At 39.5% G+C, this 16292-nt stretch overlaps 1 protein-coding gene across 1 annotated transcript in view; it reads left to right on the forward strand.

The window, feature by feature from the left end:
* LOC138259982 (rho GTPase-activating protein 6-like) overlaps window positions 1-16292 on the forward strand; it is a 560497-nt gene that overhangs the window by 488747 nt on the left and 55458 nt on the right. The window contains exons 9-10 of the mRNA XM_069208018.1: window positions 4832-5008; window positions 11741-11838. Coding sequence (XP_069064119.1) covers window positions 4832-5008; window positions 11741-11838 — 275 coding nt within the window. The remainder of the gene's footprint in view (window positions 1-4831; window positions 5009-11740; window positions 11839-16292) is intronic.

Genomic DNA, 16292 nt, shown 5'->3' on the forward strand with positions numbered 1-16292 from the left:
GTTTAGGTGTATAACAGATGCAAACATGGACCAACAACCCCCACATCCATGAAAAAGCCAGGAATGGTGCGTTCATTAAGGGACACCTTGCACAATTTGGGTTGCAAGAATGTGTGGCGGTAATGATACCCTCGCCACAGAGAGAACTCCTTCTATTTGGCTACTCATGGTACCTACAGTAGGCTTGACAGAGCATTGGGCACTGTGAGAGTGACCTCAGAAATACAATAGGTGGGCTAAATGGCTAGATACCTTTCAGGTCATTGCCCACTATTATTGGAGTGGAATGGACAAAGGGATAACCCCGGAGGGAAAGCTGGCACCTGACACTAACACACTGTTAGACATACCATTCCAACAGAATTTGAGTGAAAAAATCACAAATTATCTGGAGGATAATTGGGGTACAACAGCTAGTAAGGGCACAGAATGGGAGGCACTAAAGGCTGTCCTTAAAGGAGAATGTATGAGTGGTGTTTGTGGGGTGGCCAGGCGATTGCAGACAGTGCTTGGGAAACTTGAGAGTTGAGTTAGCAGGGGAGCAAAGGAGGGAAGATGGAGACCAGGATGAGGAGAGCCCTGTAATTGGAATTAAGAGGAGGTTGGAGGACAAATGGGATAGACTTAAAACATTTATGAGACAAGCATATCAACAATGTCTACACAGGGAGGGGGGAAAGCCCAGCAGGCTGCTAATGTGGTTGCTTAGTATGGAGATGGAAAGGACCCCCATAGTGCAGGGAATAGGGGAAAGGCATTGGAGGTTATGGATTCCCAGTGGAATTCTATTAGATATTCTCGGTACAGTTGGCGGACCCCCTAATTGAGGTCTACAAGGAGGCCAAAGGGCTGGGACAACTGCCTCCACCCCTAAGGGAAGGAGGGACCAGTATGGTGCCCAAGCCTGGGGGGAGAGGAAGCAGCCCTTTGTCATATCAACCTCTCTCTATGTTCAATGTAGACACAAATATACACAAATATATTTTGCAGAAAGGTTGACAGTGTTGGTGGAGATGCCGGTACAGGAGGACCAGTGTGGCTTTATGCTGAAGCAGAGTACGGCTGATAACCTGCATAGGCTGGCACACATAATGCATGGGGTGCGGGGCAGTGATAAAGATCTAGCATTGGGTCTATGGATCACAAAGGCATTTGAGATGGTGGAATGGGGCTACCTGCACTTGGTATTGCAATATATGGGTTTTGGCCCACACTAAGGGCAATGGGTAAACATTTCGTATTCATTGCCTAGAGCCAGAATGTACAGCGGAGGAATTCTGTCAGAGTACAAAGAGTACAAGGCAAGTTTGTCCACTATTGCCATTATTATTTGCTTTAGTGATTGAGCCACTTGCTGCTCGACTCTGAAAGAACATGGGGGCTGCAGGGATAACCATGGGGAAGACCACACATTTAATATCACTACGCAGAGGATGTATTGTTTTATTTGCAAAGCCTAACAGGCACAGTGCCACAACTGATACCACACAGGGATAGATTTGGGGCGGTGGCAGTTCTCTGCTTCAGCAGCAAGAAATCGTTGATATTCCCTTTAGGGGCATTGGAAGGGACACCAAGAGGGATTTGGCTCCATTGAGCCTCCGTTGAGAAGGGTCCACATTTTGATATCTTGGCATCATGGTGGGACATAGCCCAGAGGATTAGAGACAGTACTGTATCGACCCCCTGTTGTCCGGGCTTACCAGATCAGTCAAAATCTGGAACACGCTGCCACTCTCTACTATGAGGAGGGTGGTAGTGGCAAAAATAGTACTCCTTCCCAGGTGTTTATACACCCCCCAAAATGTGATGTATATGTTGCCTTGTGGTTTGTTTCACATACTAGACAGTCTTCTGCATCGTTGGAAACAAGTTGACTGTATGTATATGTCTTGGATCCATAAATATGCTAGTGATGGGCATCATAAACCAAATGCCTAATAAAAAGAAATGTAAAAAAAATAATGTTTACATTTGTTGGGCAGATTCATAATTTAACACAAGTAAGGCAATTGTTTTGAGCAAACATATGAAGAACATGCTGGAAGATTTGAATTTACTAAGGCATTGAAACATTCCCTATGTTCATTCTAACCACTTATTAATTGTGTACAAGTGTGATTTCTCTAAAATGTAATTTTGTAAATTTATTTCATTAAACTGTCAGGTTCTACTTCTCTGGTATACTCATCCAGTGTTCTATGCTATCAATTACCAAATATGATTTCAAATTCAGCATATGCCACTCTAAATGTTCTGTCCAGTCATTCATTCTCAAAATCAATCATGTCTGAACTATTTTACTTGGTTACAATTGTTTTTAAAATGGACCATTTACCATTATTATTTTTTTATATGACTAATAGGTAGTTGGTGTTAGTCAGCTCTCTTGCTCACAATACACTGACAATTTAGACAACTTCGGAAACCACTGAAAGGATATCATTTCATCTCCAGCAATGTGGCATACCATCCTCTCAAGGCTGAAAAGTCCCAGCCTCTTCTTATCCTAATTCTTTCATTCTCCCCTCCCTCTTACAACAAGTATTTTTAGTTAAAAAAAGAAGACATTTTAGCACCTTCCATTCTGTGATAATATTTCCTCCAATTGCCCACCCGTTTTCATTATAGTCTTATCAGTTAAGGTCTTGATGTCAATCTACTCTCACAAGTGTTCTTTCCACTAACAAAGAAGCCATCAAACAATGCTATGATATCAACCTTTTGCCTCTGTCTCAGATGCTCATTTTTATTCCGTAAGAACTAGGTTACATTCTCTTCATGTGAGATTCCTTCAGATAACTATCTCCTGTAAACAGACACTAAAGCAAATCCTACAGCTTATACCTTTTTCCTTTCCATAAGTGATCCATCTGTTCCACTACACCACACTTTTCTTCCTTGCTCCTCAAAGACTCAACAGTCATTTACATGTGCATATCAGCCTGAAGTATCACCTCACTCCTTCTTCCAAGAACAATAAATGGCTAATTAAAATCATAGTTGTTTATGACCATCACAGCTGCACACTAACTAAAAACCGTGATCAAACAATAGCCTCACAACATTATTCCAACATTTCCCTGAAAATAACTCTGATTCTCACTTTTATTTAATTTCAAACACTCATTGCTTCAAATCTACCGATGCATTAGCCCAACACTGCTCTTCTAGCAATGAAATACAAATGTCCACAACACAAACCAGGGAAATGACACAGTGCTTTTAATATTTATCTTGTAAGTGGGATGCTCATTGCTTGACCTTTTTTAATATCCCTACTGATGCTTCAAATTAAGAAATCCCATTTTCTTCCCTGATCCCTTCTCCTTTCTGAATGCTGCCCTCTTCCTGTCAGACAAGCCACAAAGATAATAATCCATTAATAATCAATTAATTAACTTCTGAATGAAAATCTGAATTTCCTGGCATTCTGTTGAAGCTATCATACCATAAAACTACAATGACTTGTCTGCACTGGTGTAGGAGTTTTAAGTCCAACAACTTATCTACTGTTGCATAGACTGAAGTTGGAATAGTAATTTATACTAATCCAAAGTCCAGCACCCCCTATGGCAAGTCGTTGTAGTAGTTTTTGTGTTAAAGTAATGCACGGTAATGTCATAGTTGTGGTAGTGACTACATTCTGAAGGCATGCATGTGGAGTGCCTGTTTGTGTGAGATGTTGAGAAGGTCTCTTCTCTCCTTACAGTGGAGCCAGTACATTGAATGTACCAGGACCCTGGTATTGCCCTGGTTGCCTATGCCACAGTGATAAATAAACAGTTTGAAACTCCAGAAAATCCTCCAGTTACAAACTCTACCAGCCACTACCTTGGTTATCAATGCAGCATATGTCAGCTGTCTAGGGGCATTTCTTGGTCTTTCCACAGCCCTTGATTCTGTTATGAGACACTTATCTCTGTTTTATCTGTTATTCCCAAGATTATGTTTGCACTACAGAAACTCAACTAATAAATACCTGAAAGTGCACATAAAAAAGCTAGTACATTCTTTCCTTTTTGTGGGAGGAACCTTGGCTATTTGTATATTTTCAAATCAACTTTTCAATCTTGTATGGATCCAACCCCAGCCCTGGTGTAATTGGATTCTGTTTCTACAAGTGAGAGCCAAGTCGAAGCAATAATAAAAACTAACGTTGATGTAGTATATATTCTGCTTGAACTGCAGTTTATTCAGTGAATGTTGTGCTAATAATCCAACGAGTCAATTTAAATAGCTACAAACTTATCTGAAATCGTTTGTCTGCTGTACGATTATGTTAGTTTCATGGTGATCTTTGAAAGCACTGTTGTTGTCAGTCTCAATTAAAATCACAGGTAGTACATGTTAAAGTAGACTGTGTTCTTCTTCCTCACATAGACCAATAATTGCAAACAGTTTATTAATTAAGGTGTGTCTGTAGTAAAATAATAAGCATGTGTAGTGTCTGTAGACTAATTTTGCAGGATAGCCAAGCTAATGCTGTTGTGCCAACCTACTGATTCATACCTTCTAGGGTATACTATCCATTATGGAGAATTCCAATATATAGTAACATTTCTGAAATAAAGATTGAGTAAAATAGTATGAGGAATGCTTGCTTATTTTGCTTATTTTGCTTTTGTTTCAATGAGTTATGTAAGAACAATTTCAAGATAGTATTACACTCTTAGCATAGCACCAGTACAATCATTTTAGTAAGATTTCAAATTGAACCAGCTATTTCCCAGTGCTGAAATCTAAAAGACAGTCACATCCTTTTTGTTTCTTATTATTCCAGTGCTGTATGCATTGCAGAACTGATGACTTTCACTTTCATGGCTCTTAGGTTCCTGGCAATAAAATGACTATCGGCAACCTGGCCACTATCTTTGGGCCAAATCTTTTGCAAAGGGAGAAGCTTGCAGAGAAGGACTACAACGTGCATTCTTTGGGAATTGAAGACAGTGCAGCTATCATCACGGTGATCCAACGGTTAATCGAGAACTACAGAACCCTGTTCTTGGTAAGGAAATCAAGTTTATAGTGAGTAATAAAGCTCATTGTTTTGGGCCAAGTTAGTGCCTCGGCCACCTATGTCTTATGAAGCCCTCTGGTGTCTAGCAGTTTTGGTGAATGAGGACAACTCTGATTATGTCCCTGATGGAGTCACATTGTTAATTGGACCTGATCAGCTCTGTGTCGTCGCCATCTGCTGATAGATCATACTTCAGCGACATTTAACTTCTGAAGGAAATGGAGTAGAACACCACATTACAAACTTTAAATTGATCCCTGCTAGAGAGCTGGCACAAAAGCTGCTGCCATCCTTTGCCTTTATCTTTTATTTGGAAGAACCAATTGCCACATGCAAACTGATAGTCTTCCCCAAATTCATCACCAATAGAGGAGTAGTTCATGATTTTGTTCACTGACTTCTTTAAACCTTCTTCATTTTTGACTCTTTTAATCATTTGTGTGTGTTTATAAAAACACCAGAGTCTGAATCTGGTATAGTTATTGATTCATTTATCTAGGAGTTTTATGATGTTGTTCTGGGAGCATTTTCTTTTCTCTCTGATCTCGGATCTGTTTATTTATTGCAAAGTCATAAGCAAAGTTACATTGAGCTAACTCTTGATTGTTTTGTGGATGAACCCAATTATTTTTAGCTAAATCTGATCAGTACTTAAAGAATCTGGAGGAGTTGCTAGAATGGTCATTATATATGGGTTACTCAATGCTTAATTTTGTAAATGAAGTAGTGTGATGTCCAAAGCTCTGCTCTGAAACAAGAGGCTGGTGAAATTAAGTGTGTGCATCCTGAATTCCAAAGCTGTGTAGTCCCACATCCATCTGATTCATTTTTTAATTCAGTAACATACATTTAAATGTATCTTACGTCTGCAGGTTCCTGTTTTCCCCATGGGACTTTTTATGTCTTATGCTTTCTCCATCATTCAGCTTTTTTATTTTTCTGTCTCTTGGTCTCAGTAACAGTTTAATGCAGATAAAAAAGTGCCGGTCCCCAAAAATAAGTGCTGGATCCTCCCACCGTCTCAAATTAAGCACTTTGGTTACTATATTTGGCTATATAATATATGTGTCACTATGATGGTAGGGCCTGGATAGTCCAGAGGGCAGGGTGCAATGTATTTAAAAAGCAGGATATGTATTTTTAAGTTGTACATGCCATAGTAGTGAAAACCTCTTAAATGTGTTATTTACTACTGCAAGGCCATTCTCTCCCACATGATAACATTAGAGTTGCCTTATTGCATTTTATAAGTGCACTTTCCAAAGAGAAGAGATAACCAGTTCATGGTTGGTGTCTCTGGAATCACAATTTAAAATCTTAACTTATGGTGAAGTCAGATTTTAAATTGCAATTCAGAAAAATCCACTTTAAAAAAGTTGGCATTTTCTTGTCTCTGGTCGCATGACTGGGTGTAGCTGACAGTTGGGCTTTGCACATTCCTCCTAGACAGTCACATACAAAAAGGAGCATAGGTGTGCCTAAACGGGTGCTTACTGGCAGAATGGGAGGAAGGGGCTAGGCACAGTCCCATTTACACCTGAATAGGTTGTTCCTGCCTACAAACAAAAGGCTGCATACCCCCTGCAGTTAGTCTGGAGCCAGAGCAGCAAAGGTAGGAAGCCTGTGGACTTCAAAAGGAAACCTCTAGAAGCTACGCCCCCACTTCAACTGCACAATTGGATATAAATACTGGATCTTAGACACCAGCTCTTCAGTGCACGTCTAGATCTGTGGATACTCTGCCCAAGTGCTGCACAAATAATTTACACATTGCCTCTAAATTAAGCCTGACTGCTTTGTGCCAAGCTACCAGGGGGTGGAGCACGGGTTAAATTGGGTTTGCTTATGCCTTTCCCTGACAAGGATTGTGGTTGCTGCTTGACCAGGACACATACCTCAGTGAACTAACAACCAAATTTCTTACAGCAAGGTGCACATTATGCAACCACCAGTGATCTCTTACATTTAGCTAAATATGGGTCACAATGCACCTATTTGCAAACTAATCCATCTTGGAGATTACTTGATTTCCAATTCCTAGCAGCAATGTGCTTGAACACTGAGGTCACCAAACCAGCATTGTTGCCATATCACCATATAGAAAACGGTAATTGATATCGGAACTCACGCCAAATAACTGAATTGAATATTCTTTTTTGTGGTCATACCAGCTCTTTACAGTGCTTGTATATTGCACAAAAATCTGGGGATGGACAATGCTGCCATTTCGTTTGAATAGTTCACTAATTTTATGTTTTGTCATATACGTGTACTGAATTGTTCGGAAGAATAGTCTTTTATGCACATTATGCAACAATCAGTGTTCTATGTAATGTTGCTAAATTCAAGAAAAATTCACCTTTTTGTTTTGGTATTGCAATACTACTGTTTCTGGTAGCTCACTCACTCCTTTGCTCAGTGAGTTGTCACATTTCTTCACCGCACATAGCTTTGGCTGGCATGTTCAGATACCATTAAGGGCTGCACACAGAGAACATTGACTTCCACTAGTCCCAGCTTTGAGAAAACTATAGTAATTGTGTTTCTGATTATCTATTATTTTCCATTTGTCCACCCCTTTCCTATGAGCCCAGAATGGAGGAAAAGAGATCACAAATTTGCAGTTATGTCCATTTAACCCAAGACTGATTTTGTCATAATTAGAAGTCCTCAGTTGGTGCAGCCTGGTCCAAAACTGGTCTTGGGTTGCTTGTGTTCTAGTTCAGGGAGGACCTGCCTGACAGTATGGGGTGATACCCTGAACTGGTCCAGGATGCTTGTTTCTGGTCCAGGGAAGACCTGGCCTGGCAGTTTGGGCTGGACCGCTCCCGTGGGGAACAGAGTCAAGACTGATTTGCTTATGGCTGGGCCTAAACTGGAATGGCATGGCAAGCAAAATAACTGATGGATTAAACCCAGATCTGTTACTGGGGGGTGAATTCTGGATTTGTTCTGCAATCCATCCATCATCGGTTGTTTCTGCATTTGTTGCCCAAAGTGGGGAGGGTATGCCCAGACGTGGGTCCCGTACTTGCCATGCCACCAGATTCAAACTAGCCTGGCTGATGAAGGGTGATACCGTGAAACCGGCCCCAGGATGCTTGTTTCTGGTCCAGGGAAGGCCTGGCTGTTCGGGCTGGACTGTTCCCGTGGGAAACAGGGTCAAGACTGATTTGCATATGGCTGGGTCTAAACTGAAATGGAATGGTAAACAAAAAACTGACGGATTAAACCCAGATCTGTGACTGGGGGTGAATGTTTGATTTGTTCTGCATTCCGTCCATCATCTGTTGTTTTTGCATTTATCGCCCCAAGTGGAAAGGGTATGCCCAGACATGGGTCCCGTGCTTGCTATGCCACCAGATTCAAGCTAGCCTGGCTGATGAAGGATGATACCCTGAAACCGGTCCCAGGATGCTTGTTTCTAGTCCAGGGAAGACCTGGCCTGGCAGTTTGGGCTGGACTGTTCCCGTGGGGAACAGGGTCAAGACTGATTTGCATATGGCTGGGTCTAAACTGGAATGGCATGTCAAGCTAAAAAACTGATGGATTAAACCCAGATCTGTGAGTGGGGTTGAATGTTTGATTTGTTTTGCATTCCGTTCATCATCTGTTGTTTTCGCATTTGACTATTACAGTGGCTGGTACATCTGCCACATGAATTCATCAAATTTCAAATGGTTCAAACACATTCAGCCCTGCTACTATGTTTAATAAATTGTTACAACTATATCACACCCACTCCAAACACCATCCAGTGGCTCCCTGTAAAAAGACTGAGCAAATTACAAATCACTCTGCCTTGTCCATAAATCTCTCAATCTCAGGGCTCCAAAGCACTTGTTCAGATTATTGATCTCTTACCAATCCTTAAGATCTTACCATATCTTAAGATCTCTTACCATCCTGCCAGATGTTTAAGACCAAAAACTACTAATTTTGCCTCAAGACTTCCGGTGGAACTCAGTCCCATTGCACATAAGACTGGAAAATTATTGATAGGAATCAGGTAGTCTTTAAAAAAACACACCTGTGTTACCAGACCAATGGATAGTCTTGTATCAGCAGGCTACCATATACCCTAGGTAACTGGCCTATGATTAAATGCCTGAAATCAGCTACTCAATACAATACCCACACTCTGATCTCTGTACCCATGTTATCTAATGTATAGCACTCTGACACACCCCTTGTGGCTTCCACCATTGTACAAAAACTCCAATAAAAAAAGAAAATAAATAATTCAAAATAAATACATATTTTATTGCTGTAATTTTCATATTCAGAATTTGGACCAAAATGGCCCCACTCACTATTTGGAATGGCCTTTACCTTTTTGCCTGATCCCGAGCATGTTCTTTATTGTAGTACACAAACTGTGAATGGAAATCCAAGTTGATTCAAATCATAAGCCATAGAATTATACTGTTCTAATTAGGGACAATACGCAAAAACTGATTACTTGTGAACATGCAGGTAGAAGACCATTTTCCAAGCTAGTTGTCATGTTGTTCATTTATGAACATTAGGTAACAAATTACATTATCTGTTAACTCGCCTATGCTGCAGAGAATGATTTCCTCTAAAATTCCTTCACTCAGATACAAACAACAATGTCAATGTTTAACAGTTATAAAGTGAAAATGTGCATATTGCTTATGCCTCATCATTCTGTAATAATATTTCTTCTGAACCCAGATATTTTACAGCATGTACGAACAAATATGGATATGTGTTCTTTCACACCAAAGATTCCCAAAGGATTTGCAAATAATGTAAAGCCGTGATTTCTTGTTTAAGTTTTCTTATCAGCTGGAGGTTATAAAGGTGGAATTGCACAGTGCATTTTAACAGGGTCTAGATTGCGGAAATGTCACTAGCATCCTAAAAGGACTTTAAATTGATTTCCCTACATCCCTCCATTCAAATATGCTTATGGATGGCAGATTTCTGACTTCATGGAAGGTCCCTTGCTTGTATGATCTGTCTGAATTTCTCCATTTAAATTAGGCAACAGTATTGTAACCATATACACCAACCCAGGAACTTTCTAATGTATGACTTCTGTTAGGTTCTCAAATAAAATGCGTTTACCTGTGGTGCTATACAGTCAAAATGGTTTAGCTATCATCTATTCCTTGGTCCTGTATAGCTGATCTGATTAGTCTGATACGTACCCCCAAAATTGGGCTTTGTTACTGGCCTCTGAACTACTTTGTTAAAGAAGCTTCTCTAGCAATCCCATAACATTTGAATTGCTTGTGTGTGACTATTCCTGGGGCTACAAGTATGCAGTAAGACGGGTATATATTCGTGACCTGGGTGCAAAGCAATATTTTACACTGTAGAAAATACTTCAAGTAAACAAACATGATTTGCTATCTTCATTTGCAGAGGAGGCAAATAAAGAAGATTTAGGAACATTTAATAAAGACAATTGAATTATGAGCACAGACGCTAGTGAGGTGCAGAAGGAAATGTCTCATATTTAGGAAACTTAAAGTGGAGAAGGAGCACTTAGTGGAAAGGGGAAGAAATATGTGCATATTAAGGAAGATAATTAAATAGCATTTGAGGTCCAATATGACAGAAGAAAAGTTTGGAGTGGGGTACAGTGGTCTGAAGCATAATCATGCAAATTATATGAACCTTTCTGTAGAACTGAGATGATTTTGGGGTGAACATTCTTTGGGAGAAGTGGCTACGGAAGAATAAGAGATAATTAGGCATTTCGATAAAAAATTGAGTGATTGGTCAAGTTTTTGGGCCATGAATAACATTGAGAAATGTCTCATGTGGTGACAAATGAGGTCATTCATTGTGGTGAAGTCAAGCTTCGGAAGCATAAACTGAAGATGGAAAAACACCAACAAATTTAATTGTAAGATGATTGACTTCACCTCATTAAAACCCCTTATCCTCTCAGAAAGCCTCAAGATTTGGCATTTTTTGAAGGAATGTAGTCAACTGTAAATGGACCTGTGGACTTGCTGCTTTTTGCAGTGCACAAAACCATTTATTTCTTAAAGTGCAATGAAAGATTGGATGCACACACACACACAGATTTTGAAACAAAATGCATTTGTTGAACAGAAATAAATCTAAGAAAATCAAAACAAGCCTTGATACTTGATTAATAAAAGATGTGCTTCTCTTGAAATAAAACTACATAGAAACATTATTAGCTAATTCAGATGAGGTATTGGTCAGGTAGTTACATACAAAACATAACTTTGCCTTTACTGAAATTAAAGTACGTGTTGATTTGTCCATGTGTAAATGACATTTGAAATGTGTACACAGCTTGTTACTGTAAGCGTAACTAAAAAAATAAAGGCATTAATATTATCATATATATGATTGATTATGTATTATCATGATTTTTATTAATATTGTTGTTTTGTTATCATTATTGCTGTCATTAATGATCTTATCCTATAATTAATGCAATTGTTATATGAATTGATTATAGCGTAATTTTTGATTTTCAGTTGAGTGTTTTTAAGATTGCAACAGTCAGAATGGAAGGAGGGAGTATGAGTTTGGTTGAGGAATCCTATGATTCTTGAATCTGCTGAGTGAATCACATGAATGTGAATGTCTTATTGATTAAATAGGCAACTAAGCAATTTCAGTAACCTACAGTTAAAGATAGCATGGTGATATAAACTGCATGACAATTTGCAGTAATTGAACCAGATTTCACATGCTTTCTTTTAGGTGTCTCCAGAACTGCAGAACGAAGTCCTCATGCGCCTGCTGCAGACAGATCCTGACATAATTGATTACCTCCTACGGAGGAAGTTTAAAAGCCCATTGTAAGTTTTGTAAGCAGTGCACTTGGATGGTGTAACTTGTAGGTACCTACATTTTACACTTGTCATATCTATGCAATGTTCAACAATAAAAGATAACTGCATCCTGGAATCATCCTGGAGATGTCCTGGAATCATCAACATACTTTAGAAATTAAACATTTGTCCAGTAGTTAATGTATGTGCCTGAGATAGGTAATCTCTAAAATTAATGACAGAATAAGTGACAGTTTTGCGGTAAAGGTCAACTATAGTGAAGGAGAAAGTTTTAGGATTAGTAGTATGCTGAAGACTAGCATTTTGGCTTTAGGGACAATAGGAAAAGTAATAGTAAGTGTTAGAATTAGGATTGATTAGTGATGGGGAGCAGCTAGGATTTGCCTTAGGGTTGAAGTTAGTGGAAGAGAAGTAAATCTACATTCTGTGCAGTATATGTTACTGTATACTTGGTAACGTACTATATAAGAAGAAATGTGTCAAAGCAGGGTTCGTCATTCCAGTATTTCACCTGAACATTTTCCTGCATTCCCGCATAGAACCAAAAAATGATACCTACTTTCATCAAATTTATAATTTTGAGGGGGCTGTGAAAGCTGTGGATAATCTCTATCATTCCGCTTCCAGAAACACAAATCTATAAAATTGGATTAAGTCTACTATGGGATTTCAGTGGCATATGAAGGCCTCAAACTTGTAGTGGAATTGCTACATCAAAAGTATCCACTGACTAAATCTTCTCCACTGTTAGAAATTGGGTCTCTAGTTGGCAGAGGTTTATACTTTATCCAAGTAAAGACCACAATCCCAGTCAGGCCAAGTAAGATACACACTAAAAGGTTATTGTGCTCACCCCCTGGAGCTTGGCACGGAGCAGTCCGGCTAAACTAAATAGGCAACGTGGAAAGTATTTGTGCACCCACATAGTAACGCAGTGAAACCACCACAAAAGGACTCAACACCAGTTAGAAAAGCAGCCAATATTGTTCTGAGTCAAACAGGATCAAAACAACAAAAATCCAACATACACAAGTCAAGTTATGAATTTTCAAATATTCAATCATAATGCAGTGCATAGAAAAAAATAGCTCCAACCGGAACTATCTGGTCATGCTAAATCAGGGCAAATTGAAAGGTGGAGTCTGACTGCAATGGAGCACAGGCTGGGTACAGGAGTCATGCAGACCAGCTGACAGTGCCTTTGTTGCATCGATGCTCAGTGACAATGCGTTGATCCGGAGGAGGGGATGCGTCACGCCTACAGGCCATGCGTCATCTCCTGATCGGGCAATATAGTTGTTGCATCTTTGTCCAGAAGCGATGAGTAATGGTTCTGAGGCGTTGGTGCTACTTTGCAAGTTGGGGTCATTGTTTTGTGCAGTTGGCGAGTGGTGTCAGCAGCTCCGGTGAAAGCAGCGGCAATGCAACGTTTCTTCAGCATGATGTATAAGTTCAAAGTGACGCACTGTTGTCATTGTGTCAGTTCTTGTATTGTAGCACCACATTCACCGACAAGGGTCCAGGACTAGATTTGGCACCACTTGGCATCGTAGAACTCACAGCAGAGTAGCCCAAGTGCCTTCTAGAAGTGGCATTTCTAAAATCCGACTACACTAGAAAGCAGGATTTCTCACCATCATTACAAACATACCAAACAAGCCAACACCAATCCTTTCAGATCAGAAATTACCACGTAATAGTATATAAGGGAATTCCCTATGCTAACCTATATGAGACGCAGCCCTCACAGTAATAAAAAAACATAATAGACTGTCACTAATAGGACATGAAAAACATAAAAGTACATTCCCTCCCTTTTGCAAGCACAGCACCCTGCCCATAGGGCTACCTAGGGTCTACCTAAGGGGTGATTTAGATGTAATAGAATGTGAGTTTAGGTCTTGGCAAGTAGTTTGAAATGCAAATTTAAGGTGGCATTACACTGTGCATGCTGACACTGCAGTGGCAGACATGAGGCAGGTTTGGAAGGCTGCTTCTGTGAGTGAAGTAATCTGTGCTGCAGGTCCACTAGTAGCATATAATTTACAGGCCCTGTGTATAAGGTACACCACTTTACAAGTGACTTTCAGGTAAATTAAATATGCCAAGCAGGTGTAAATCAATCATACCAAGTTTTAGACACAAAGCACATGCACTTTAGCACTGGTCAGCAAAATCGAAGTCCACCACACAGTCAAAACAGGAGGTGAGAAGTCAAAAAGTCAGGGGCAACCACGCCAAAAAAGGCCAGGTTTAACATCGACCATAGTGAAGGAAAATCATACATACGTATAATTTTTCTGTGGATTAATCACTTTTAAATTGAACCTGCAACTTATGCCCTGGCTATCTACCAAAAGAGCTTTTATATTGACTTTTTTTGCAGCATGTTCACATAGACTAAGGTACTGAAGCAAGAAATTGGAACACCTTTTTAAGACTTATTTCACTTGTATTTCTTTAGTGTTGTTCTTAGCAAATTTTAGAAACCTACCATTTTAAAGAATAAATAAGAAAATATCAGAAATAAATAGGTGATATAATAAGTTCACCTGAAACTAGTACAGCTCACTATGTATGGTAGCGTAATGTGAGAACATATTTTACAGTAGGTCTTGCTGTTATTTTTATTGTTTATTATCTTAAGACAGACTCATGCAAAAGTATTATTTAATCTCCAATTATGTCGTTTGTAGTCCTGTAGTACCATATATTGTCATTCTGTTCCATACTGCTTAACCTCAAGACCTAAACGGGACAATGTACTATCTAGCTCCGCCCTTTCAAAACAATATTCTATCCCCTTCCAGATAAAAATATTTTCAGTGGGACCAGTTGTTACTGTAATTTGAATGTTTCTATTTTTATTTCACAGTTGTATTTATCACAGTCTACTTTAAATGTACCTTCATTATGAAATCCTTATAAAGAGTATCATTTTATCTTGGATGTTATACCATTGCCTTTCTCCATGTCTTGTATTATTCTAGAATCACTCATTCAAGTTTTTATATCACAAATAGTCATTTTGAAGTGGAGCTCCTTCCGAGTACTTAGTTTAAAAGTTCAGGATTTTGGCCAGGCTGTCTTAAAGATTCGGCTGCCAGTGTCGCAATTGTTTCTAGTTCTTCTGTTGTAATGAAATCCAGTTTTGTTGGCAAAAATTGAATTACAGATTTGTCTGCTTTCCTTGCCCTTTGAAATAGCACATCTTAACAGCCCCCTACTTTCAAGACTATTCATGTATTTAATTAAGTACACATACATGGGAAGGCTTCATGTTGAGAAGGCACTTCCAATATAGAAAGTGTTTATGTATTTAATAAGCTCTTAACTATTCTTTTGAATTTGAACAGATAGCACAATGGGAATTCTATTTTACTCACAAGCATCACATGCATGCATTATGTACCAGTATCTGTATTTCTCCATTCACTGATGAATGATAAACCTTCATATTAAATATTACATTTTGCTAAATATGTTAATAAATCATTAAGTTATGTAAATTGCTATATTCATTTGGTTTCTCTACCAGTAAATCACTATGCATTCTATTGGCATTAACATTTCCAAAGTTGTGAATTTAGAGTCTTGTTTCACAAGCAAATATGTTGACTAAATGAGAGTTAGTAGAAATTAAAAACATGGGTCACAATTTACAAACTTTTGTAGTAGATAAGGTAGTACTAAAGTAGTGCTAATCACAAACTATAAAATGCACATCCCTCCAGTCCAGCCTTGTAGTGTGTTAAGCACCCCACATAGTCAACCTCTGCTACTGCAACACACTCCAGTAGCAAACAATGGAAGACAGAATTTAAAATAACTCACCAGGGAATAATACTAAATACATTAAATTAGTTTGATACTTAAAATTAAATGTATACATTTTTTTAATTTCGAAGAGAGGGAGCATGTGGCCCCTCTTCCCAAGATGTACATGGGCCATGGATACACAATGCTCCCGGGTCCAATGACCCCTGTAGTGTCCCTGGGCCCTATCATCACGGACTCTGCAGTTCTTTGCCAAGGAGATTGAAAGCAAATCCTGTCCACACTAAAAGAGCCAGCCCTCAGCTGCACACCAATGTGCGTTGACTGGTGGAGATGGCCGGGGCCTTGGGGGCATTGGGGCTCCCCTGTGGCCTCCGATGATCATGGCTGGTTTTGGTGCCCCGGAGTGGGCAGTGTAGTACCCACTTTGCAAAAATGCTGTGAAGGCCTTGGGCTCTTGCACAGACCCTGATGATCAAGGCTTTGGTGGATGACCCAAGTGGGCACTGGGGCACCCCCCTTAAAAAAATAAAATGGCGGCTCCTTTTGGCACCCGGTATGAGGGTTGGTTAGGCATCTGGCTTGGCCTGCAGTGCTTTCCTTTCCTTGAGGTAGACAACATGCGGATATGTTGTAGATGCCCACGATTGGCATCAGAACACCCACTTTATAAAAAGTATAGC

The sequence above is a fragment of the Pleurodeles waltl genome, chromosome 2_1, assembly GCF_031143425.1.
Source record: "Pleurodeles waltl isolate 20211129_DDA chromosome 2_1, aPleWal1.hap1.20221129, whole genome shotgun sequence".
NCBI classification, from domain to species: domain Eukaryota; kingdom Metazoa; phylum Chordata; class Amphibia; order Caudata; family Salamandridae; genus Pleurodeles; species Pleurodeles waltl.